The sequence below is a fragment of the Chenopodium album genome, chromosome 1, assembly GCF_948465745.1.
Source record: "Chenopodium album chromosome 1, dcCheAlbu1.1, whole genome shotgun sequence".
Classification (NCBI taxonomy): domain Eukaryota; kingdom Viridiplantae; phylum Streptophyta; class Magnoliopsida; order Caryophyllales; family Amaranthaceae; genus Chenopodium; species Chenopodium album.
The window spans coordinates 86,773,977-86,800,482 of NC_137834.1; the positions used below are offsets into that span (position 1 = coordinate 86,773,977).

General features: G+C 32.2%; 2 protein-coding genes across 3 annotated transcripts; both read right to left on the reverse strand.

Moving 5' to 3' along the window:
* Positions 1-4,006: 4,006 nt before the first annotated feature.
* Positions 4,007-9,416, reverse strand: LOC145560454 (calcium-dependent protein kinase 28-like). Of its 2 annotated transcripts, none has more exons than XM_081621711.1 (12): positions 8,581-9,416; positions 7,874-8,004; positions 7,646-7,687; positions 7,396-7,507; positions 7,231-7,309; positions 6,825-6,994; positions 6,347-6,473; positions 6,045-6,160; positions 5,847-5,954; positions 5,668-5,730; positions 5,370-5,543; positions 4,007-4,705 (listed from the first exon to the last, which is right to left on the reverse strand). In XM_081621711.1, the coding sequence occupies exons 1-12, from the start codon at positions 9,007-9,009 to the stop codon at positions 4,541-4,543; spliced, it is 1,716 nt and encodes a 571-aa protein (XP_081477837.1). In that variant the 5' UTR covers positions 9,010-9,416; the 3' UTR covers positions 4,007-4,540. The 2 variants fall into 2 exon arrangements, with proteins under 2 accessions (XP_081477837.1, XP_081477845.1); XM_081621719.1 differs by having other exon boundaries at positions 8,586-8,806.
* An 11,990-nt stretch (positions 9,417-21,406) lies between these two features.
* On the reverse strand, positions 21,407-24,899 carry LOC145560471 (naringenin,2-oxoglutarate 3-dioxygenase-like). The gene is made up of 3 exons (XM_081621729.1): positions 24,382-24,899; positions 22,425-22,853; positions 21,407-21,896 (listed from the first exon to the last, which is right to left on the reverse strand). Exons 1-3 carry the CDS (start codon positions 24,754-24,756, stop codon positions 21,588-21,590), a joined length of 1,113 nt encoding a protein of 370 aa, XP_081477855.1. The 5' UTR covers positions 24,757-24,899; the 3' UTR covers positions 21,407-21,587.
* Positions 24,900-26,506: the final 1,607 nt, after the last annotated feature.

A 26,506-nucleotide genomic window follows, 5' to 3' on the forward strand; every position in this document is an offset into this window, starting at 1 on the left:
TTTCGACACCTGACCTCGAAACCTCCAATATTTCTCAAAAAACGTGGATATTAACCTTCAATTTTGGAATTTTTTGACTTTTTTTTCGCCCGAAAATAAAAATTAATGAAATGTTTACCATGGCCACTAATACCCTCTTGGAGTCCAATTGAGTGGGTTGAACCATCCAATTTGCTTTTAAACGACCAATTTACCGATTTACAACTTGCACCGATTTCATTAATTCAAGCCTACCACGAACATTTATGACAACAAATAATGATCAAATATGGTTTCATACGGCATTATATGATCCCGAGATGTATCTCATAGAAATTAAAGACTTTTCGACACCTGATCCCGAAACCTCAAAAATTTCTCAAAAAGCGTGGATATTAGCCTTCAATTTTGGAATATTTTGACTTTTTTCGCCCGAAAATAAAAATTGACGAAATGTTTAACATGGTCCCTAATACCCTGAGGGAGTCCAATTCTGTGTGTGGAACCATTCAATTTGCTTTTAAATGGTCAATTTACCGGTTTACAACTTGCACCGATTTCATTAATTCAAGCCTACCACGAACATTAATTTCAACAAATAATGATCATATATGGTTATAAACGACATTATATGACTCCGAGATGTATCCTATAGAAATTGAAGACTTTTCGACATCGGGCCTCGAATCCTCCAAATTTTCTCAATAAACATGGATATTAACCTTCAATTTTAGAATTTTTTGACTTTTTTTCGTCCGGAAATAAAAATTGCCGAAATGTTTACCATTGCCCCTAATACCCTCCGGGAGTCCCATTGGGTGGGTTGAACCATCCAATTTGCCTTTAAACGACCAATTTACAGATTTACAACTTGCACCGATTTCATTAATTCAAGCCTACCAGGAACATTTATGACAACAAATAATGATCAAATATGGTTTCATATGGCATTATTTGACCCCGAGATGTACCACATAAAATTTCAAGACTTTTCGATACTAGGCTCCAAAACCTCCAAAATTTCTCAAAAAGCGTGGATATTAGCTTTCAATTTTGGAATATTTTGACTTTTTTTCGCCCGTAAATAAAAATTGCCGAAATGTTTACCATGGTCCTTAATACCCTCATGGAGTCCAATTGGGTGTGTAGAACCATTCAATTTGATTTTAAATGGCCAATTTATTGGTTTACAACTTGCACCGATTTCATTAATTCAAGCCTACCACGAACATTAATTTCAACAAATTATGATCATATATGGTTCCAAACGGCATTATATGACCCTGAGATATATCCCATAGAAATTAAAGACTTTTCGACACCGGGCCCCGAGACCTCCAAATTTTCTCAAAAAGCGTGGATATTAGCCTTCAATTTTAGAATTTTTTGACCTTTTTTCGCCCAGAAATAAAAATTACCATAATATTTACCATGGCCCATAATACCCTCCGGGAGTCCAATTGGGTGGGTTGAACCATCCAATTTACCTTTAAACGACCAATTTATCGATTTAAAACTTGCATCGATTTTATTAATTCTAGCCTACCACGAACATTTATGCCAATAAATAATGATCAAATATGGTTTCTTACGGCATTATATGGCCCCGAGATGTATCGTATAGAAATAGATGACTTTTCGACACCGGGCCTCGAAACCTCCAAATTTTCTCAAAAAACGTGGATACTAACCTTCAATTTTAGAATTTTTTGACTTTTTTTCGCCCGAAAATAAAAATTGCTGAAATATTTACCATGGCCCCAATACCCTTCGAAAGTCCAATTGGGTGGGTTGAACCATCCAATTTGCCTTTAAACGACCAATTTACCGATTTACAACTTGCATCGTTTTCATTAATTCAAGCCTAACACGAACATTTATGACAACAAATAATGATCAAATATGGTTTCATACGACATTATATGACCCCGAGATGTACCCCATAGAATTTAAAGACTTTTCGACACTGGGCTCCGAAACCTCTAAAATTTCTCAAAAAGCGTGGATATTAGCCTTCAATTTTGGAATATTTTGACTTCTTTCGCCCGAAAATAAAAATTGCCGAAATGTTTACCATGGTCCCTAATACCCTCAGGGAGTCCAATTGGGTGTGTGGAACCATTCAATTTATCGGTTTACAACTTGCACCGATTTCATCATTTCAAGCCTACCACGAACAATTATGACAACAAGTAATGATCATATATGGTTCCAAACGGCATTATATGACCCCGAGATGTATCCATAGAAATTGAAGACTTTTTGAAACCAAACCCCGAAACCTTCAAAATTTCTCAAAAAACGTGGATATTAACCTTCAATTTTTGAATTTTTTTTATTTTTTTCGTCCTGAAATAAAAATTGCCGAAATGTTTACCATGGTCCCTAATACCATCCGGGAGTCCAATTGGGTGGGTTGAACCATCCAATTTGCCTTTAAACGACCAATTTACCGATTTACAACTTGCACCGATTTCATTAATTCAAGCCTACCACGAACATTTATGACAACAAATAATGATCATGTATGGTTTCATACGGCATTATATGACCCCGATATGTATCCCAAAGAATTTCAAGACTTTTCGACACTGGGCCCTGAAACCTTCGAAATTTCTCAAAAAGCGTGGATATTAGGCTTAAATTTTGGAATTTTTTTACTTTTTTTCGCCTGGAAATAAAAATTTCCGAAATGTTTACCACGTTCCCTAATACTCTTAGGGTGTCCAATTGGATGTGTGGAACCCTTCAATTTGCTTTTAAATGGCCAATTTACTAGTTTACAACTTGCACCGATTTCTCAGTTTACAACAGCCAATTTTAGTAACTTGCACCAAACCCGACTTGAACTAAAATTGACCCAAACCCGTTTTAACCCGTCAAAAACCCGAATTTAACCCGACTTGTAACTAACTTGACCTGAATTCAACCCGACGAATTCCTAACCCGACCTGAATTCAACCCAACCTGTTACAAACCCGACCCGAAATCAACCCGACTTGTTATTGATCGTATTCTAATTCATCCCGACTTGTTATTGACCTGACCCGAATTTTACCATACCTAATTACCTATTACTTAACCAACCCAATAATTCAACCCGATCTATTACTAACCTGACTCGAAATGAACACGAATTGTTATTAACCCGAACTAAATTCAACCCAAATTGTTCCTGACCCAATTTCAAATCACCTTAAAATCAATTTAGACCACCTTATTATTGTTGATCAAAGCATTTTGTATTGGGAGACCAAGTCGGTCCAGGCGAGTAAAAGAAAGAAGCATCATCCTCATATTTAAGAGTTCAATATATTATATATTTGTCGTATTGGTTAAAGAAGATAATTATCTTCCTAATTTATAGACTATAATTCCCTAATATATTGTCATATATATTATAGTCAAAGGAAATAATTAGCTTGATAAAAATGATAGTTATCTATTTATATTTAGTTGAACCTGAATATGACCTGACTTGAAAATAACCCGACCTGATTGTAACCTGCAAATTATTGACTTGAACATAACCAGACTTGAATTCGAGAATGACCCGACTTGGAAATGACCCAACCTGATTATAACCCGCAAATTATTGACTTGAACCGAACTCGACTTGAACCCAAGAATGACCCGACTTGAAAATGATCTGACCTGATTATAATCCGCAAATTAATGACTTGAACTGAACCCGACTCAAACCCGAGAATGACCCGACCTGATTCTAACCCGCAAATTTTTGACTTGAACCGAATCCGACTCGAATCCGAGAATTACCCTAACCCGTTTTAACCCGAATAAAACCCGACCTATTATTCACCCGACCTGAATGTAACCCGACCTGTTATTAACCCGACCCAAACCCGATAAGAAGTATGACCCGACGTGACCAGACTCAAGGATGACCCAACCCGAACCCGACCCGCATAGGTTATGGAACTAATCTGAATTGTCCCGACCCACTCTTACCCAACTCAAACCGGCCGACCCATTTACCTAAATTGACAACTCTAGTTACACAATAATGTAATAAAAATCAATGTAGCAGTTTCTGAAGCAAAATTTGTTTTAGATTTATCAACAAAAATGTTGAAATGAAAAAAACAAAATTCACGCCTTCACTTTTTTCTCTATATATAACTCTTGACATATATACGACGAGGTAAAGTTTACATCCCCAAATTAGCATATCCAACAGATTTCGTTCAATCCCTTCCTAGGATTAAACTCAAAAACAAAGACTCTGGATTCTGACCAGAATAAAGAGGATACACACCAAATCTGGCCCTTCCCTTGTGAAACCACCCTTTGAATCGATCGCCATGATCAATATCAAACACCCCCCTAGCAGCTAACATCACCATAATCCTTTCCACACTTTCCTTTTCTCTTCCTCCTTAATCCCCACTTCCCTGAACAAGTTCACACAATCAGTGTAATTTGAAGTTTCTGCAACTTCATCCTGCTAGTTCCCTGTACTCCCCCTTTCTGACGTCAACAAGGAGATGCCAAGCTCATAACCGACAAGCATGAACCATGCATGCTTCAGAGCTGTATTTTTTCAAAGCTTCCTTGAATTCTTTCGGCAGGTTGGGCTGGCAACATTCCGTGAACTGATGCTTGCTGATCTCAGAAGCCTTCTGAATTCTGCAAGGCTTATTTTTCCATCTTTATCAATGTCAGCCTCCTCTAACAGTGGATCCACTGACCCCTTCAATCCAGTTTGCTGAAAAAATAAAAAAAACAAGTGTGAGAAAAGCATAAATGTAGTAAGAGCAAATAATAGAAACAATATCGGCGAGAAGTAACACTTCACTACATCAGTACAATACACTAATAAGTTGGAAAAGAGTTGTTTTCCTAGTCCTCATTTTTTCGATCAGTTTTGAAATTTGTTAAAAAGCATATTTCTCCGAAATATCATTGTTCAAAAAAGAACATACGACATCAATCAAAGTGTACATCCAGCATAAGGGGATAAACTTGCCTATACTCCAAAAATAGATCATTTAATCCAATCCCGGGTAATTTATTTCCAAATTGACCGTCTATCAAGATTGAATTTGTTTCCCCATCTCGGAGAGTGATTTAACACTCTTTGTATGTCAAAACATCCAGAACCAATTTGCACATTCACTGTCACCTAGAGACCTTACAAGATGGAAAATGTAAAGGCTGTACGACATCCAACTTGAGACCCCCGCAAAGCCCCCACACCAGAAATATACTAGGAAGCAGGCCAGTGACAGTTACAGAAGAGTACAATAGTGCAATGTCATAATTCCAGTGATCACTAGAGAGAACACATGCCAATAATAATAACACACTGCTAATGACAGATCTAGATCTGAGATCTAGGTGCTTAAATTCTCAATGCCAGCTAAACTTACCATTCTGAGTTCTTCAGGGGTTATAAATCCATCTTTATCCACATCAAACTTTTCAAAGGCTGCCTGTGAAAGTTCTTGCCATTTATCATTGTCAAGCTCATGCAATTGATGTATATGTAGAGTTGCTGCGACAAACTCTGTGAAATCCACAAGGCCATCTGTGTTGCTGTCAATCTGCCTCAAAATAGACACATAACACAATCAGGACTTTAAAAGCAGTAATTTATTAAAGTATGACATCAAATATATCAGAACAAGAATTTGCCACTGGCACTGGAAACAGAAAGATAGTAATTACCGCTTCAACAATCTCTGTAACACGAGAATCTTTTAGCTTCCAAGGGAGGTCCTTAGCAAGTGCCTGTAAAAGCTCATTGTGTCAAAATGGTGTTCAGTCAAAGGCAAAACGAACTGAACCTACAGGCAATATAACATAATCAACTCTAAATCCCAAATTTAGAGTAAACCAGAACACACCTGCCTCATTTCTTCAAGACTGATGGTTCCATTTTTATCAATGTCAATAGCATCAAACTGATCTCGCAGATCAGCCAGCTCATCCTCATTAAGTGTACTTGCCAATGCCTAAGGGGGGACACAATTGAAAGAGGTTATGATGGGAAGATAATGTAAAAAATAAAAACATATTCCAAGCTTCACTGAGAATTATCATACCCTCAAGGCAAACTGCTTCATTCGACTGTACTTGACAAATTGTCGCATGTTACGTAGGACTGATATGTCAATGGGAATATCAGAAGCATTTCCACCTTCTCTGACCCAGGGGTGTGCTAAAAAAATAAAGGAAAGCAAAAACACCAGTCAATTTCATTAGAAATGGAAAAATATATTATATTAAAATACAAGTTGAACAACTTGAGCTATAGACAAAGTAATTGCAAATTGTCTGTACTATTAAATTAGCAGATGAGTTCCATTGAGCATGATGTAAATACAAGAAAAGACCAGATACATACAGAGTGCCTGGGCAGCAGTAAGGCGAGTACGAGGATCCTTCACCAATAATTTCTTCACAAAATCCTTGGCACCATTGCTTATAGTAGGCCATGGTTTGCGCCGGAAATCAGGCTTGTTCCGCAAAACCTGAAATACAAGTATTCTATTCATTATGACAGAAAACAGGCTCCATATATGATAAATTGGGAAGAATAAGAGATGTCTAAAATGCCAGTCCTGCAGCTTATACATAAAACAGACATTGAAATACTACATGAACTTCTAAAGCACTGCGTCAGAGTGTCCTCTATCAAACCATCGCATAGTAATAGATAACAAACAAGTACAATCCAAAGTAATAAAACACAAATTGTAAGAACACGTTGAAGTAAAATGAATTAATGCCTCCAAAAAATTTCAAACTTGCAAGTATATTCATATAGAAAATGGAAAGAACAAAAGATGTCAGTATTTTAAGGAAATACACATTTTACATACCTCTTTGAATACACCACCTTCAGTTTTATCCCAAAATGGTCGTCTCCCACAAAGCAATATATAGGTGATGACACCAATGCTCCAAACATCAGACTCAGGGCCTGATTTTCGTTTCAGTACTTCTGGAGCAACATAGTAAGCACTACCAACAATATCTGTGAATTTTCTCCCTGCAAGTAGAAAATTTTTCCTAGCAGCGTCAAGATTTGGAAGCAACTCATATGATATGACACTTGGCAAAACTATAACAGTGTCCACAAAACAGAAAACGGCAGAAAAATTAGTCATTACTAAGTTCAGTATTTCACTTGTAGTTCCACTCAAAGTCAATTGAAGGAAAAAGCAAAGGATCCATCAGAAGTCCAGAACTATGCAAACAAAATTTGATGATAAAGTTCTTACTCACCAGGTTTGATGAAATCCGATAGACCAAAATCTGTCGCCTTTAACGGTGAATCATCTTTAGCTGACTTGAAAAGAAAATTCTACAAGCAAGAAACATGTTGGAATTAAACATACCATTCCATCAAATTGGATTTTAAGGTTCATATGCGCACAGATAAAAGTCTACCTCAGGCTTCATATCACGGTGAACCAAACCATGTAAATGACACTGAGCAGCAACTCTCAACATCTGACGTACCACCACTGCTGCGTCTTTCTCTGAATATCGGCTATCCTTTCTGAATTTAATACAAAAGTTATCAACATCAGAACATTTAAGTAGCCAAAAAAAAAAGATGAAATACACACATACACACATCAAGGTGGCTGCTGGAAATTAATTGATGAAAAAGACAGAAAAATAGAACATTGCTTACTTGGATAGTATTCGATCCAACAACTCTCCGCCTTCACATAACCTGGTGATTAGTGATAATTAGTTCACAGAATAAAGGAGAAATATTGCAACTCAAAGCATTGTCAATAATTCCATTTCAGCCAAGCCCCAGGCTCTTCATTAGTGGCTAAAACCGAATACAATTTGCTTCGATAAAATAAAGTAAGTTATAAAGTATTCTCATATAGCTTGGATGGTGGCAACTTACTCCATCACTATGTACACATAATTTTCATCCTCAAATGCATTATGGAACTGAACAACATTCTCATGGCCTGTAAGGGCCTTCAATATCTTAACTTCGCGCTTAACATCCTCCACTGCGATTGGAAGTATCATCTGCAACAAAAGGCATGAATTTGTTATAATCATCACAATAAGGTTATTATAGAGCAAAATTCAGCAAACCACCAGTATTACAAGCTTCCATTAGCATTTTCACAGTGAATTGCATGATACCGCCTTATCTAATCAATTTCGACTACTATAGATTAGCCAATAATCAAATGATTAATTAGAACCAAGCTATCTATTCTTCTAAACCTACAAAAAACCAGACATAATTAGCAACTAATTATTGCTCAAGGAATTCCAAATTTGACCTTCTTCACCTTCCAAAATCTTAACTACGAGTACTTAACAAGCAACAAGACAAGAACCTTTGATGATTCATCATCATTTAATCCACAACGAGAAGATGAACCAAGTAACCAACCAATCCCAATTTCACAATCAACCCAATAACCAACAACATTAAATAAAAACAAAACAAAAATACCCTTGTTACAAACAAATTAAATTTCAACAACCCATCATTCCAAAAACGGAAAAAACAATCAAATTAATTACAAGCTTTAAAATTAAATAATAAAATTAAAAAAAAAAAACCCAGAAAAATTAAAAAGAAAATAGTACCTTACTCTTATCAATCTTTTTAACAGCAACACGATCAGCATTAGATTTATCAGTAGCAACATAAGTATACCCAAATTGTCCATGCCCTAATAATTTTCCAATTGTATATTTGGAATCAAAATCTTTTTCATACCCAAAATCTGTTCGTTTACCACAAGGAATTGAACTATGACGGCGTGAATTCGTTCTATCTCTAAGTTTAACCATTGGAACAGTATTCCTCTGTTTTTGTGGGCCCTCTGTTTTGCTCTCTTTTTGCTCTGTTTTCGCCGCCGTTTTCGTCGCCATTTTCGTGGGTTCTTTCTTATGATTGTTCACCGTCAATGTGGCCGTGCCGGAGGTTGTGGCGGTGCCGGCGGTAGTCGTGGTATTCGAGGTTGTATTGCTATTTGATCCATTTACTTTTGAAGATGATAAACAAGAACCCATCTTTTTATTTCGATTTTCTGGGAAATTAAATTTGATTTGTTTGATTAATGGGGGAATTGATGAATACCCACTAAAATTAAAATTGGGGGAAAATGAGGGATTAAATTGATTTATATAATAAGGGGAAAAATTTGGGGAAGAGAGAGAAAAAGGGTAGGAAAGAAGAAGGAAGAAGGTGAGAAAGAGGGTATTGGGGGAGATGATGGTGGTGGTGCTGATTGGAAATGGTGGTCAAATCGGAGACTTTGAAGGAGGAGAGACTTCAAAGGAATAAACTATATTTATAAAATTATTTTTTTATATATATACAAAAACAAATTTAAATTATTTATATTTTTGGAATTTGGATTTTGGAAATTTTCTTGTTTTCCTTAAGAAGGAAGACGTGGAAATAATGGATTTGGGATGAAAAATGATGTTTGATTTTTTTTGGTTTAATCAACTTTATAATCTTCTGGAAGTTGTACAATTTCAGCATTAATGTGAATATGTGTGATGGACAGGTGGTATTTTTGCAATAATATTCTTTTTTAAAGGAAAATAATACTCAATTTTTATTTTTGCTTGGAAATACTCAAATACAAGTATAGAATTGTGTAAAGTATCGTCAAAAAAAAAAAAAAAGTTGTGTAAAGGAATGGTACTTTTGTACTCTGTAGTAGATACTTCATACGGAGTACTTCGATTAGTACTCGTAATAATTTGACTTACGTCTAAACTATGATCAAAGTATAGATCCTACTATACAATTATAGTATATTACACTTGACTACATGTCTACAAAGATCTTTAATCTTTACCTATTAAAAAAATATAAGTACATGAGTGCAAGATGAAAAGTGGTTATTAATTTACTTCGTACTTTTTTTTTTTTTTTTTTTTTTTTTTTTTTTTTTTTTTTTTTTTTTTTTTTTTTTTACAAAAGAATGAATTAAAATTACATAAAACTATACAAAGTTAAAATTTAAGAAAGGAATATATCATGATAAAAGAAATTGAATTGGGAAGACAAGCTTCAAAATAATAAAATTTTACAATTAAAGGTATTTTCTATTTTTCATTTTTAAAAATAGTTTAGGTCTTTTCAGGGTTAATCAAGTTCAATCATGTATATATAAGGTGAAAAATCAGGGGCAATTATGTTTAATCAAACTTAATAAGTTAATTTCATGTCAATTTAGATGAATAAATTGCATCCTCGGTTATATTTTTGTTTATACTACCTAAAAATACAAATATATTCATTGTATAGTTTTATAGCAAAACAATAAAATACTATAATAAGTATTATATTTAAATAAAATAATAAATAAAAAGTTATTTAAATTTGGAATGTATGATAAAATTCTAATCGATTAGTGATGCATTTGCTTACTATAAATCTTACAATTTAAATTTTTTTTATTTTTTTAAATACAACCCAAACTTAAAACTGTATTTATCATTTTTCTAATTCAAAAAGTGATTGTTTCTTTCACGTATAAAATAATTAAATCTTATGGAAAGTTTATTTGCTATGGGAACTTTCCCTTATAAACTTCTTAAGAATTGACATACTCTTGTTTGATTGGCCTTAAGTTGGTAAACCATGCATTCACACTTAATAGGAATTAACGAAGTAAGACACTTCAATTCATGTCTCATGTAAATTTTAATTAACTTTACAAGCCAAGCATCACTTCCCCCAATTTATCTATTTCGTGTAAGCCAAACAATATGACAAATAAAATTTGTAGGAAGTCAATCATCCCCCTCTAATGGCTTGCAACCAAACAAGTAATTCATCATGATATAACCGCGTCATTACTCAGTTAGTATTCTCTTCCGTTGAAATTCAGTTCAGTTCAGTTTAGTTCAATTCAGTTCAGTTCAGCTCAGCTCAGTTCAGTTCAGCTCTTAATTTACATCTAATGATATTGCTAATGATATAAAGCCAAATTTCATTCTTTTAAGCTCTTATTACAACGACGACAACAACAACAACAACAACAACAACAACAACAATAATAATAATAATAATAACAATAATAATAATAATAATAATAATAATAATAATCAATAAGTAATAAATAATAATAATAATAATAATAATAATAATAATAATCAATAAATAATAATAATAATAATAACAATAATAATTGAAATAATAATACTAATAATAATAATCAATAAATAATAATAATAATCATCAATAAATAATAATAATAATAATAATAATAATAATAATAATAATAATAATAACAACAACAACAACAATAATAATAATAATCAATAAATAATAATAATAATAATAATCAATAAATAATAATAATAATAATCATCAATAATTAATAATAATAATAATAATAATATGTACATTTGTATATACACATATGTATAGTAATAAATAATCAATAAATAATCAAAGATCACTAATCCGTAGTTAAAAATCACTAATTAATAAGTTCAGTTAAGTTCAGTTCAGTTCAGCTCAGCTGAGTTCAGTCAATCGGAACAGGCCCTTAGTTTGGTTATCGACTGTGATTTTTCGTTCTTTTCAATCAAATAAATGTGAACAGTACTTATTTGACCTTATTATACTTGCTTTTAAACTCCAAAATATACAAGTCTCACAAACAACAATACAAATATGCAGCAATCGATGACATATACTGTATCCCAGTTTTATAAATTAACTTCATATTAATATAAATATGAGTACTATATTTTAATCAAATATAGTAAAATAAAAAATCTCCTGGAACAACAAAAGATTGAGGATAATATTATAATGGATTATTGATGCAATGATGCATGCATCTACTTCTCGAGCCTCGGCTCCAAAAACAAACAATGTATTGTACTATTGTCCAACCCAATTAACCTACTACTCCACTAACACACTGTCAAATATAATCCTCAAAAGTTATAACCTAACTCCATAACAGTGTTATATTATCTAGCTAGTAATTAGTCTACTAATCTAGTAATTAACATGCAATAATGATAACCATTAACATCTATTTATATTCTAAACAAAAATGTCTAACCTACTACTCGCCCAACTTCTAAGAAATCAAGTGAGTGTCACGAGTTACTTCAACTAATTATTTTGTTTGATGATAGTAGGAATGTTGCCCACTAATTAACAGCTATACATGCATTCCAAGAATTCTTCCGTACATATGAATCATTGCATAACAATATAAAACAAAATTATCTTTTTATGGAGTATATTTTTTTTCTATGTTGTACTTCTACATTTCTACCTATAAATTCTCAAATACGTAAAATTTTCAAATACGTACACTTTTAATCCAAGAGGAAAGGTACACGATTGCCAATGATCACCTATACTTGAGCTTAATTAGGGAGAATGAATATGATATCTTCTTTGACAAAACATGAATTTTGGTTGCATTGTCAAGCAATTTTTTAATGCGAATATATAAAGATTTATCAATAAAAATAATATAACTTTAACAACTACTCCCTTCATTTTTCTTATAAGCTAGAGTTGAGAATTTTCACTATTCATATGTCATCGATCTTTCATTAAAAATATTAATGGTCAAAATTGTGTCTCGACAAATATACAAATTTGACTTTAACTTATAAAAAAAAAAAAAAAAAAAAAAAAGAAGTACAAGAAATATATATATATATATATATATATATATATATATATATATATATATATATATATATATATAGATTATAGAGTATAATTAATAGTAAATCTTATCGCTCTCACTATTGGAGAATTCAATCTCTTATACATCCCTCTAGGCTCTTACGCAGCATGCTTATTGTGACTTTTAACGCATTATCTTTAGCTTTACCTTGCTAAATACGTTAATTTTTACACTTAATGTATACGCGTGAAGTTTTGTCACGAATCAAATGTGAAGATAAATCTACATTTAAGGTAAGATTTCTACGTTATCATTATTTTGCCTATTTGGTAGTCCAAATTCCAAAATGATTGGAAATTTGTCTCCAACAAGTCTTGTTTGAATAATTGATTTGCTCCATTTGAAGTTGGCTATACTTTATGAAATATCAAATCTTGCATTGTTTTTGGCTACTTACTACAAGTCATTAAAGAAAACAATGGACTAAAGATTAAATGATTAGTTGTGTGTTCACACTTCACACGCAACGCAAAATTATAAAAAACTTTTAATTTTTTGTATACATGAATATTGATAAGAAAATGGAATAATTCGTATTATTATTATTTAATTCAGGTCGGTACATGATTGATTTAATAATTGACTTAGTATATATTTCTCTATATATAAGTAATAGTCAATCATACTCCTTTTGTGATTTTATGTATTATCTTTAATTATGAGATTATGACTTGATAATATAACTAATCTAGAAAAAATCTGTACAAAGGGAGCATTCTAAACATTTTAATAAGCAAGTCTTGGCATAGTATTCATCATATGGCATCATGGTAAATTATTGTATTATTATTATGATATGGCATCATGGTAAATTATTGTATACAATCATATGGCATTATGGTAAATTATTGTATACAATCATATGGCATCAATTGACTACCATACTATTTTAATGATGGAGTATATTATATGATCGGTTCATTTTTTCACGTTATAAAATGGTCACAATTACTCTTATCATATCTACAATGTAAAAATAAATTTTGAAAATTTTAATCTAACATTAAATATTTTTTGAGAAACTATAAAATAAGAATAAAAATTGCATAAATGAAACTAAAAATTTGATAAATCAAAAAAATATTGATAATAATATTTAATACCATTAATAAAGTAATTTAATTAATTACTTGGAAAAAATTATGTCAATTATGAACTATATAATAATTAAAACACTATGGTAGTCATATTTCAAATGACTACATACTATAAAATTTATAATAAAAATGCATGTACAAGCTAAGTATACAACTCTCTTGCAGAAAAATTAGTACGACTTGTTGAATTAAAGCCATACTTCCTCTGTTCTTTTTTACTTGACATGTTTTTTTTATCACGTTTGTCAATGTAAAACTTTAGCGATCAATAACTTTAATTCTTCATAAGTAAAAATTATAAAATTAAAGTTGTATATTACGATAGTACTTATTGAGACGAATTTAAAAAAATTATCAAATGAATATATTTTTCCTTACATATCATTCACAAATGTCGGTCAAAGGAGATGTGGTGAATAGTATAAAAGTCAAAGCGGGTCAAGTAAAAAAGAATGGAGGAAGTATATTTTTTTAAAATATATATATATATATATATATATATATATATATATATATATATATATATATATATATATATATATATATAAAGTTTTTGTTATTTATAATTTCTAGAGGAAAAGAGGTAAAATATGTTGACTAATGCAAAGTATTTCTTCAAGGTGGTACTACACGTCTACACCATATGCCATTTTCTAGTTAAATTAGTTCTTTGAATATTGTGGTCTTGTGTAGACCTGTTTAGCTAATTACAGACTTTACAGTAGTTATTTCATCATTAACTGATTTGAATGGTTAAAAATAAATTTAAAAAAAAAGGGGGGCTACTTTAGCACTCAAATAATAATAACAACAAAAAAAAAAAAAAAAAAAAAAAAAAAAAAAAAAAAAGTAAAAAGAAAGAGAAAGGAAAGTAGTTCACTTTAGTTGAGTGAGTTGACTAAAAGTCTTGGTCTACGATAAACAGTTTGTACTCCGAATAAGACAAACCATCCACAAATGCTGAAATGGTCAAGAACATTAGTACTCTATCACTACTACGTTGATACTAATCGACAGTTACTGATTAAGGAATAGTTGAATACGAGTACCTTCTCTTTTCAATAGGGTTATACGGACTTTTCAACGATGTTATACCGAGTACATATAGGGTCTAGAAATGTGTGTATTATTTATCGATACAATTATTGAATCGGCCGGGTTGCCAACCAATCATGTTTGATGAAAATAATAAATAATTCACTTTGTGATTTTGAGGTCACAAGTTTATTTATTTGAGCCCCATTATTGTCATCATTTGCGAGTATCGTATTTTCTTGTTTTTCTCCTCTGCTCTTAAACGTTGATTTACATAAGCTAGACTAATTAATAACTTGTGAAAAAATGTTGATTTAGTACTATTAGTTGATAACAATTAAACTTAAGTAAATTAGTGTAATTAATTTGCTTGTTAGGGACTCACCTTGTAATCAAAAGGCCAACTACACAACTCTACTCGTTAGGGATTTTTCTTCTTACCAATAAAAAAAATAAAATTTATTTGATTCTTTAAAATTAAAATAATGGTTATGATATAAATAGATAGTTGATAACAATTAAACTTAATTAAATTAGTGTAATTTGCTTGTTAGGGACTCATCTTGTAATCAAAAGGCCAGCTACAACTCTACACGTGTTGTACTCTTACTTTTTTTTTTCGTTTTAATTAAGGAGGTATTTTAAAGGGAGTAATTAATGCTATGCATGTAGTAATGCATAACAAGCCAACAAGGGGCATTCATGTAATTACACATATGTATGAACAAATGCATATTCTAAATTCAGAGTAGTATCATTAGATGATAAAATAATACCACTGAATATAAGGTAATACTCCATACTATATATGCATATACAAGTATTATATATTTATATATGCATTCAATTGTTTTAAATTTAATTTATGCATGAATTGTACCACTGAAAATTCAATAGTACTATATAAGCTTTCAGTGGAACAATCAGTAAGTGATCCCCTATTACGTGAGACAACCTGACAAAAAAAAAGGTGAGGTTCACTTATAAACCTCTATCTTCCAAGCTATCGATCTCTATCCTTTTTTCTCTCTCTACCATGTGTTTTTAGAATATTCTAATCATTGTTGTACAAATACATAACAATACTCCATTACTACTTACTCATTCTTAATTGTCTTGACAAATAAAATTTGGAATATAAAATTTTGAGGATAGAGGTTAAAAGTCATTCTTAATTAGCTTTCATATTATGAAAAAAAGATACCTTTACGACTTTATATAGAATGGATAGATTATCAACACAAATCCTTCTTTTGCTCAAGTTAGAAAAGTATAGGCAATCAATTAAATAGTTTATGTGTTTTCAAAAAAAAAAAAAAAAAGTTTATGTTATAGTTATTTATGAGAGGAAAAAAAATGAGTTATTATTAAATTAGTCATTACCCTTTCAAATACGTTATATATATTAGTATTTGTTTTTAAAAATGATAATAATATGCATACTGAATTATTGCTAAGCTAAATTTTCAGGAAACCTCATTCAAAATTAAAAATAATATTATGGAAAAGTAAAAACAAATAACAATCAAAACACCACGAAGTTGATATGAAAATTTCACACATACTTATAAATCATGATTAATTCAATTGTGTCTTTTGTGAGACTTCTTTGTATACATGGAAAACTACGTAGTGCTCTTGTCAAAAAAAAAAAAAAAAGGAAAACTACGTAGTACATAACAAGTAGATCAGAGTATTTACACGTAGTATATATCAAGTAGATCAGAGTATTTACAATGAACAATTGTTTAAGTGGTCCAGAAATATACTGTATACAAGCAATTTAGTAGACTACCAAAGTCCAAAGATTTGGTAAACGACATTATTATATAAAAGTAACTTGGATTTTTTGTAATTAATAAATCACGTACACTAGTACCATTATTTAGACGACCAACTAACTATAATAAGTACGTAGTATTATGAACATAGGAATATAGAATATGTGGTCAACACGTGATAATGGGTCACTAACTAATTGAGTATATGTTTTGTAAATTATTTAATCACCAAGAAAATATTCATGTTTGATTTTAATTTATTTATTTTTTCCCATTGGCTAATTATATTTAATTGGTGACCACCTAAGGATATAATGTAAAATCTATTATGGACCTCAACAAAAAACTAGCATGATATCAGACCATCGTAACAAGGTCTCAAGTTTACATTTCATTCACCATACCCCTCATTGATGAAGAATAATTAGTGCTGAATATAAAAGACACATATTGTATCGCACGTAAAACATCATGATGAACCTCAACAATAAAATTTATCTTTTGATTGAATTGGTCTAATGTCTCACAATATCCAATAACAACACTTTCATAAAAATGTTACAAGACAAATGCTAATGAATACCCTAAGAACGTTAGATAAAATGACCAAAATAAAATAGACATATAACTTTATCGTAGAGTGGTGGTCCTCGTTAGCAAAATTCATACTTCCTAGCATTAAAAATACTTACGTGGGTAAATCACATTTGACTTTAATAATATTATTAAAAGAAGAAGGAAACGAGTAAAGAAGAAAAATAAAGCTGAGATGGAAATGACCTGTATGCTGATGTCGGTGAATTTCCCATTTTTTTCTTGTTAAGTTGTTGTCTTCCTTTTTTATTTTTATTTTTTTGACAGATTGTTAAGTTGTTGTAATGGTTTTGCCAAAAGGCAAGATATTTTTCCGTTACTCCGAATCATATTCTAAACATGTCACTTCTCTTTCATTGGCCGCATTGCTTCTTCTTGTTCACACTTCACACAAGCTAGCAACAATTGTCACGCGTTGGATTTAACCAAATAGATAACGACTTGTGCACAAATCCGTTCGATTATTATTATTGTGCACTTAAATTATTAGTTTTAATTACATTATATCGGCCTGTTTCGAATATAAAAAGTATAATCGCATGTGTTTAATTAAGTGTACTTGAATTGATACTTATTTAGTCGTTTTTATAGTAGTGTAGTGATATCCGATCCAATCCCAAGTCATAAAGTGGTGATGATGACCAAAGTGGAGAGCAAAGAGCCTCAAAGATCGAGGACGCAATATATTATAGGGGGAGATATGATAGTTGAACTGCAAATAAGGAAAACGTTTAGTAGTGACTTAAAAAAATTATAGGTGAAAGTTAGTTTTTGCTTTTGTTTTTTTTGTTATTTTAAGCAAGAAAAAAGTTTAGTTGGTTGTTGCATTATTAGGAAAGCAAAAGCTAATTCTTTGAATAAAACACATGGAGTATATATTTATTCTACCTTTAAAATGACACTACAAAGTATTGTAAGCTTCGTAACATATTAGTTCAATAATAATCTATTACATATCATGGGTTCTCACTTTGATAAAGAGCAAATCAAAGGTGTTATCTTACAAATATATCCTAAATGTATATTCTCTATTGTTATACTTGGTCTATTGATAATTTGAATCAACTAAGACTTCAATTATTTTTTATTGTTAACATAGTTTTCCACTAATTTAAGCTGACCGACTTGTTTAATTATATATATACAATTTTAGTCATACTTTAATTTGTTATTGTAGCACCCCTTATTGAAGGACATATATAGTCCATGATGAGAATCAAGATTGGTCTAGTTGGTTGAAGGCTCTCCTTCCACCCTTTGAGAGGGGTTCGATTCTCATTCCAAGCAAGTAGGATTTCTAATTTTCCCCTTACTTACAAGGAAATGTTCCTTACATACACCAAAAACATATAATCCATGGTATTTTGAACGAAATAATCATGTATTTGACATGCATTTTTGTGATGAAAACTTTCTAATTAATTAAGTCTAATTAGAAAGTTTAGTCTCAATCTCATTAAATTTTGATTTGACTTCAATAATATACTAGGTCAAACTCGCATCAATTGAACTCAATTTCAAAATTAATATGACAATTTATTATTATTATTATTATTATTATTATTATTATTTTTAATTATTGTAAGTTATATATTAATAACACAGTGATATAAATGAGTACTCCCTCCGTCCCTAAATTACATTTCTCCTTTCTATTTTTGGTATTCCAAAATTACATTTCTCCTTTTTATTTTTGGTAAGTTTTTTTTTAGTAAATCAACTCTATTTTTCTGTTTTATATTTAATGATTTCTCACTCATCCTTACCTAATCTCACTCATAATTCTTGTGCCAAATTACAATGAATATGATTGGTTAAAAATTTTCAATTAGGAGCATGTGATTGGTCCCTTTTTTTTTGCAAAGGATTGATGACATGTCATGAGTAATAACTAATCATTCTTTGTACTTCCTATTGCATTATCTAATTATTGTTATTTGTCTTATTCTTTCCTCCTTAATTCCCGTGTAAATTTCCAAAGAGGAATGTAATTTAGGGACGGAGAGAGTAATATATACTTAGTATAATGTTTGATATACATAGGATAATATGACGTAATAACAGGACAATTATTTAAGGACATATTTAATGTACCGATAATAATTATGATTGTATACGGCTAAAGTAGACGTACTCGACCTACTCGTAGAAGATAAGCAACATAATCCCCCCTCCCCATCCTCCACTGTCTCTTTCTTAACTTTTGGTTATAACGATTCGATCGCATGCTTAAATAAAATTGATGCCAAGTATTGCTTATTGGGTGTGCATTAGCATTATGGGTAGCGTGGAATAGTTTATGTTGCACCCAAACACCACTAACGTAAAACTACTCTTTTATCTCTTATGCTTCAAGATTGCGCGGGAATTACTGGTATTTATAAATCATATATTCCATATTACTAGCTTTTAAATTTGCCACATAATATATTTATATATTCTTGTTATTTTATGAGCTTGTCTTATTATTTTAGAGGCTAAGCTACATTTATAGGTGGTCCAGATTTTATATTTATTTACGTGTATTTTATTATGTCAGGAATATAGAAATATACCTCTCCCACATATATATTATTCTTCGTGTATGGTGTTTCCAGCACTAATATCTTGTCTTTTTGCTGTTAACGAGTAGAATTCTAGGAAGTAATTCACTCGTTCATCATCTAACTAACTACAAGATCAGATGACGTATTCCTATATATGCAACTTGTGCAACAGAAATGCTTTTAGCTCAAACATATGAGGTTGTTATTACTCGTATTTGATTTTGAAAAAGAATATGTTGATGTACAGCTTGTTATGAATTTATGATGGTTCTTTTCATTTGCGGTAATATACATATACATATACATATACATGACAACATTTGATTATCCTTGTCCTATGTTGAAGTACAACTCCTGATCGATATTGAATAATTCCTTAATAATGAACTTCTTCTACCATTCACTCATTTGTGTATAACTTACAACATGTTTTTTAAGAGCTTATGTAATTTTTTAAGAGGTTATGTAATAAATTCAACCAAGTCTTCTTCTTTTCATGTTTTTGCTCTCAATCTAATTCCACGTGAAATTGAACCCTCTCTTATTCTCTTTGACACGTGGAAAGCGAGGGTTTAAAGAACTGAAATTACATTTGGGAGGAAACTCAATTTTATGAAAATAGATTTTAAAGGTAAAGATACCTACTAAGAAATCTACAAGTCATATTAACGTACTTCTTATTTCTTAAGTACAATTTCTTGGTAGTAAAGGAACGAATTGAACAATCTCCTAAATGAATAAATTTTGACAAAATTGTTGTATTTATATATGTTTGGGCTTTTAGACCTACCTATTTATTTGTAAAGAAAGCGATATTGAGAGCTGGATAGTGAATGAAATCATTGGGCTGATAACATTTAATATGGGCTGCCATTCAAAGATGATCAAAACTCAAGATACATCCAACATATATAGATCTGACTAAAAGCTAGATTTTGGTCCCAAACACTGCACCATATTATTATATGAAAAAAAAATAAATAAAAAATAAAAAATTCTGTTCTTATACTTGTATACAAGTGTATACAAGTATTTTGTATGAAATTCATAATTGCATCTCATTTTCAATTTTTCTTTGCTATAATATATGTTACTTCGTATTAAATATATTTTGGTAAACGATAGCATGTAATATGATATGACTCAATGGTTAAGTATTTAGCGTTATAAACTTTTCTTTTCTCCTTATCTTATAGCCAATATAATTGTCTCTAGAGCAGGATTCCTAGAATGTTTGTATAGAATGCCTGCTGCTATCCGAGTTTACCATAACTTGGTGATCTGCAGTCTTGAATCTTCCATTGCTCAAAGACTTTTGTAAATTCAGGAAAAGTAAGTAGCGCGCACTAAGATGAAATCATACTAAATTTCTTGTACTTGTATCAAATTGTTAAGAACTTGTGATTGTATCAAATTGTTAAGAACTATAAAACATATTCTTAAGCCTCAACGGCTCGATCATCAGCTTAAGCTTTTGGTTGAGATGGTTACCTAACATGGTACCAAGAGCCAATGTGGCACAAAGGAATGACATTTTCGCAAGCAAAGTGATCTTCTGAGCTCGATAGCATCTGAATAATGAACTAACAAGGTTGATGTTAAAAATAAGAGGTATAATAATCTTGTAAATTGGCTGTCAAGGTCACATAATCAAGACAGAAGAAAGATCCAGTGTCTACATATAAATATGATTAAAAGTTGTTGAGTACGTTACAATTTTATTCTCACCATTAATCACCCGACTAATGACTAATAACCAAAACTAGGATGCACATAACATTTATACTAAATCAAGAAAACACAAATTTGCAGACATATAATTTTCAATACCACAACCTCAGGCCGAGTTTATTAAGCAAGGATCTCTTCAATTGGTTTGGACTCAAACTTAGTTTTCTCTAGCTCTTCTACCTTTGACTGCTGCTCCTTAGCGAGCTTCTTAAGGCGTGCAAGCTCAAGATCCTTGCCCATCTTCTTCCTGTACATCTCTGCAAAAGTGATGGGCTCTTCTAGTATTGGCTTTTCTCCTTCCCTTATAGCCAATGGGTAGACTATTGCCTCTGGGGCTGGATTTTGGAAAGTTGCTATTGACAACCTGCTACGGTATGAGTTCACCACAGCCTGGTGGTCTGCATTCTTGAATCTCCCATTGCTCAAATACTTCATAATCCAAAAAAAAAGGAAAAACACAGTTTAAGGTGTAATCATAGCAAGACTAAGAATACTCACTTGATTTAAGGGGTAGCATATAGGTAATTCAATCATAAATCACTATAAAATACAGAGGAAGTGATAACTTTTTCCGCACATCCTTAACTAGTACACGCAACTATTAATTTAGGATGAAGAGAGAAATAGTTTATTGCTTGTAGCTACCTTGAGACGGGAAGGAAAATGGTGGAAACACATGATGAATTGACGATCACTACTGATAACCTAGAAATTACATACCAACCTAACAGGAGGTCTAACATTCCAACTTGTCAATTTATAAGTATGTGGTAGATTACATCTGCCTTTCAAAGTTCAATTAAGTCTTACCTCATGAATCCTACGGAGTAGTATCCTACACATCTGACAGTCGAAAAAATGATCCCCCTACTACCGGTAATAATAGAAAGCAACTAATGATCGAAAAGGTGAATGGAACACACTAACATAAAAATAGGCAGAGTTGATATTACTTACATGACCATGGTCACCAAGGTTGACCACAAAGGCACCAGGAATCGGCTCAACAGTGATCCAAGTCTTACCACCATCACGAGTAGCCTGCAGACCACCTACATCATCTTGGAGGAGGAGGGTGATGGTACCAGGGTCAGTGTGGCGTTTGAGCCCAAGAGTAAGGTCAGGCTGTGGGCACTTAGGGTAGTAATTCACCACAATTTTCTGGTCCATATCGACGCAGGCCTTAGTGAGGGCCTCAGCCTCAAGACCCATGGCCTCAGATAACACCCCAAGGAGCTTGCAGGCTAAACCCATCAACTTCTCACTGTACTGTTCTGTCACATTCCTCCACCCTTCGGGCTTGTCAGGCCATCTCGAGTAGTCTCTACTCTTGATGGGGTATGAGAAGTAAGCTACCATTTCCCTCCAGTCTTGTACTGCCTCTCCCTGCAGTTTAAACAATCATGTACGAGTTTTGAGTATGATTATCTAGCTTTGCTACATTGATAATTGAAATTGGAAATCAATTTTTCATGTACTAGTTTGCTTAACATCATTTTTGAGTGTTGACCTCTATACAAGCAAGTTAAGTATATATTCAATACTAAACTTACCAAATTCGACACCATGGTACAATGCCTACCTTTGGTCATAAGACTCACAACAACGCTACACCATAACTCTTATCATTAGCACCACTAGTCCACATTAACTTTTACTTAACGCGCCCACAACCATTAATTTTCCTTCCATTGCCAAAACAAACCCGAATTCAATCTGATTAGACTCAAAATCAAAGCCAAACCTAACCAACTGACACCCAAAGCCTAAACCTCTCAAAATCACCAAGTTTCAATCACATACCTCAAATCAAACTTGGTAAAATATAATGATTGACATGAAAAAAATCATAAGGGATTCCCAAATTTGACAAAGAAATTTCATAGATTTCGCTACTAGTAAAAATTACTGCACTAGTACATTGGATCCTGAAACACATGGCTTTCCCAAATTATAAATTTGGGTTTTTTTACCTTGTGGAAAATCATAGATCATCATATTTCTTTGAAAAGGACATCCAACATTGACAAAGAAATTTTAATTCATTTGTCAAAGTCCTGGTATTAGCTAGCACTTGTTGAAACTTCAAATTTTGAGAAAATTTATTGACCATTTCAATCTAAGATTCAACCAGCTTAAGAATTTTTTATTAAACAATAATTAGCATATTAGTCGCTAAAAGTAATAATGTAGACAAGATTTGATTATTTGGGCGTGCTTTATGAGAATCACCCCTAAGGCCCCAACCAGTAACCACACAACCTCAAGTTGGCACACAATCATAATTTCGTCACAAATGTGTACTTTTTTAGTAATGTGACAGGAAAGTATTGGCTTTTAGCACAACTAATCAAATGCTTACTAATTGGAGGATTATTATACATCATTATTTGGTTCTTTCAAAAAATAAATCATTATTTGGATTTAAGCTTGTTAACATCGGCCTATAGTTATCAATAGAATGTTCGTCAAAAGAAAAATAAAAAAAATAAAAAATCAATAGATGTGTAATTTAATTAATTAAAGTCTTTAGTCAATTGGTCTTGTTACTCTTAAAAATAATCAAATGCAAAATAGTACTCCAGTTGTTAGATGACTTGAAAATAAAAATAATATACATACGCATAACTTAGTTGACTAAAACAAAAAAAAAAAAATCTACAACTTCAGTTTTCTTACTCCCTCCATTTTTAATGAATAATTTATTTTTCTTGATCACATATGTCGATACAAATTTTAAGTCATGGAGAATCAGTAAGTATAAACCATAACAACTGAAAACTAATAATCTATTACGATTCCAATAAATACTCAGGAGACTATATTTTTAACATTAGTCAAAGACTCCGTTACTCGCTTAGGTGTCATAATCTTAAGATTGAAAAAAAAAAAAAAGGAAAAGCAAGTGAATTACCTGAAGATGACTAGAAACAATAAAACCACCCTTTTTACCACCAGACATATCAAACCGAAGCTTCTCTTCAGGAGGAAGAGCAAAGAATTCTCGAGCCAAACGAGTCATATCCGCAATAAGATCACCTTCAATACCATGATCCACAATCTGAAATATACCCCATTCTTCGAACGCTTCGACGATTTTACGACAAATAGAGGCTCTCTTCTCTTCATCTCCGCTATCGGAATCGATACCGGCGAGGGAAATGACGGGAATATCGTGGCTAAAAACGTTGTAGGCCACCTTAGGACGCTCATCTTCGTCTCGTACGAAGCTTGGGTTTAGAGTTTTCTCTCCTTCTAATGCTGTCAAAGTTTTAGGCCTTTCTCCCATTTTTGTAGTGATTAAATGCTTTAATACACTAAGATTGTATTGAACAGAGTTTTTGTACTAGAATTATTGAATTGAAATTGAATTATGAGCTCTTTGTTTTTTGGTGTGTTTGTTTATATAATACAAGTATATAAGTAGTATAGTTGTGCTACTATATATTAGGAGAGAAACGTAACTACCTATCCCAAGTTGACGGTACCACCAAGGCCTCGTGCTTCAACTCTAACTACCCGCTTTTTTTTTTTTTTGTTTGTAACTCTCTGACTTAAAAAAAAATTTGTTACAAATCTTATTTTTTTTATTTAAATTATAAAGTATATGGGTGGCTGGGTGCACACGATTATTGACTAGAGAAATCGATAGAGCAAATGAGTATGTAAGTGAGAAAAATTCCTTTTTTCCGTCATCTTAAATGTAACACTTTAACTTGTACATAATTTATTGATTTTAAAAAACACTTTGTAATAATTTTAAACTACTTAGTACTTTGTATGTTTTATCTATATCTAAATTTTAAACAATTATACGGAGTAAGAATTATTTTACGAGTACTTTGTTAAAGTGTACATAAATTCTAATGTACAGTGCTGGCTGCCTATCTTTCAATTGATGATATTCACGTGGGAATCTCAGCGTCAAATAGTGTACCTACCAAAGCCTACTTGGCCGTTTTTGCTCCTTCCGTTACACTTACCTACTACCATCGTATCATTAATTGTCCCCCCTTCCCAATAACACTCTAACTTCATTTAATTGTACATTTGTACCCTGTTTTACCTATTTTCTTGCGCTATTGCTAAAAGTTAATGAAATCGATGCAAGTTTTAAATCGGTAAATTGGTCGTTTAAAGGCAAATTGGATGGTTTCACCCAGCCAATTAGGCTCCCGGAGGGTATTAGGGACCATGGTAAACAATTTTTGCAATTTTTATTTCCGGGTGAAAAAAAGTCAAAATATTCCGAAATTGAAGACTAATATCCATGCTTTTTGAGAAATTTTTGAGGTTTCGGGTAGAGCTGTCAATTATGGTAAACGAGTCGGGTTTGGGTCGGTAAGAGTGGGTTGGGTCAAATCGGGTTGGGTCAATTCGGATTAAATTCCATAACCTATGCGGGTCAGGTTTTGGATGGGTCATGCTTTAGTCAAGTCAAGTCGGGTCATACTTCTTATCAGGTTTAGGTCGGGTTAATAACAGTTCGGGTTCATTCGGGTCGGGTGAACGATATGTCGGGTTTTATTTTGTATTTTCACGGGTTAAAACGGATTAGGGTAATTCTCGGGTTCGAGTCGGGTTCGGTTCAAGTCAATAATTTGCGGGTTATAATCAGGTCGGGTAATTCTCGGGTTTGAGTCGGGTTCGGTTCAAGTCTATAATTTGCGGGTTATAATCAGGTCGGGTCATTTTCAAGTCGGGTCATTCTCGGGTTCAAGTCGGTTCTGTTCAAGTAAATAATTTGCGGGTTATAATCAGGTTGGGCCATTTTCAAGTCAGGTCATTCTCGGATTCAGGTCGGGTAAGGCATGTGAGAATAGAGAAGTCGTGGTGAAGGGAGTTGGTTAAGTTGATGAGGGCGTGGAAGCTTTGTACTAATACTACCATAAACACCGGTTTCTAAATCATATACAAGTTCATGTGGATTGTGAGAAAGCAAAGGACTCTGGCTGAGAGGGTGAACATTTCGATTGACAATAGAAAAGAGTAGAGATTTTAACCAAGTGGTGCCGGTTTTAGGGAAGCTAGCCACTACA

Bases quoted from the DNA above. Each gene is read 5' to 3' on its own strand.
- LOC145560471 (XM_081621729.1), bottom strand. From the start codon at position 24,756: ATGGGAGAAAGGCCTAAAACTTTGACAGCATTAGAAGGAGAGAAAACT. The intron at 22,854-24,381 runs GTAATTCACTTG...TTTAAACTGCAG, and splicing joins TTGTTTCTAGTCATCTTCAG to GGAGAGGCAGTACAAGACTG. The intron at 21,897-22,424 runs GTAAGTAATATC...TGGATTATGAAG, and splicing joins ACCTTGGTGACCATGGTCAT to TATTTGAGCAATGGGAGATT.
- LOC145560454 (XM_081621711.1), bottom strand. From the start codon at position 9,009: ATGGGTTCTTGTTTATCATCTTCAAAAGTAAATGGATCAAATAGCAAT. The intron at 7,688-7,873 runs GTAAGTTGCCAC...ACTAATCACCAG, and splicing joins TATGTGTACATAGTGATGGA to GTTATGTGAAGGCGGAGAGT. The intron at 5,544-5,667 runs GTAATTACTATC...ATTTTGAGGCAG, and splicing joins TTACAGAGATTGTTGAAGCG to ATTGACAGCAACACAGATGG.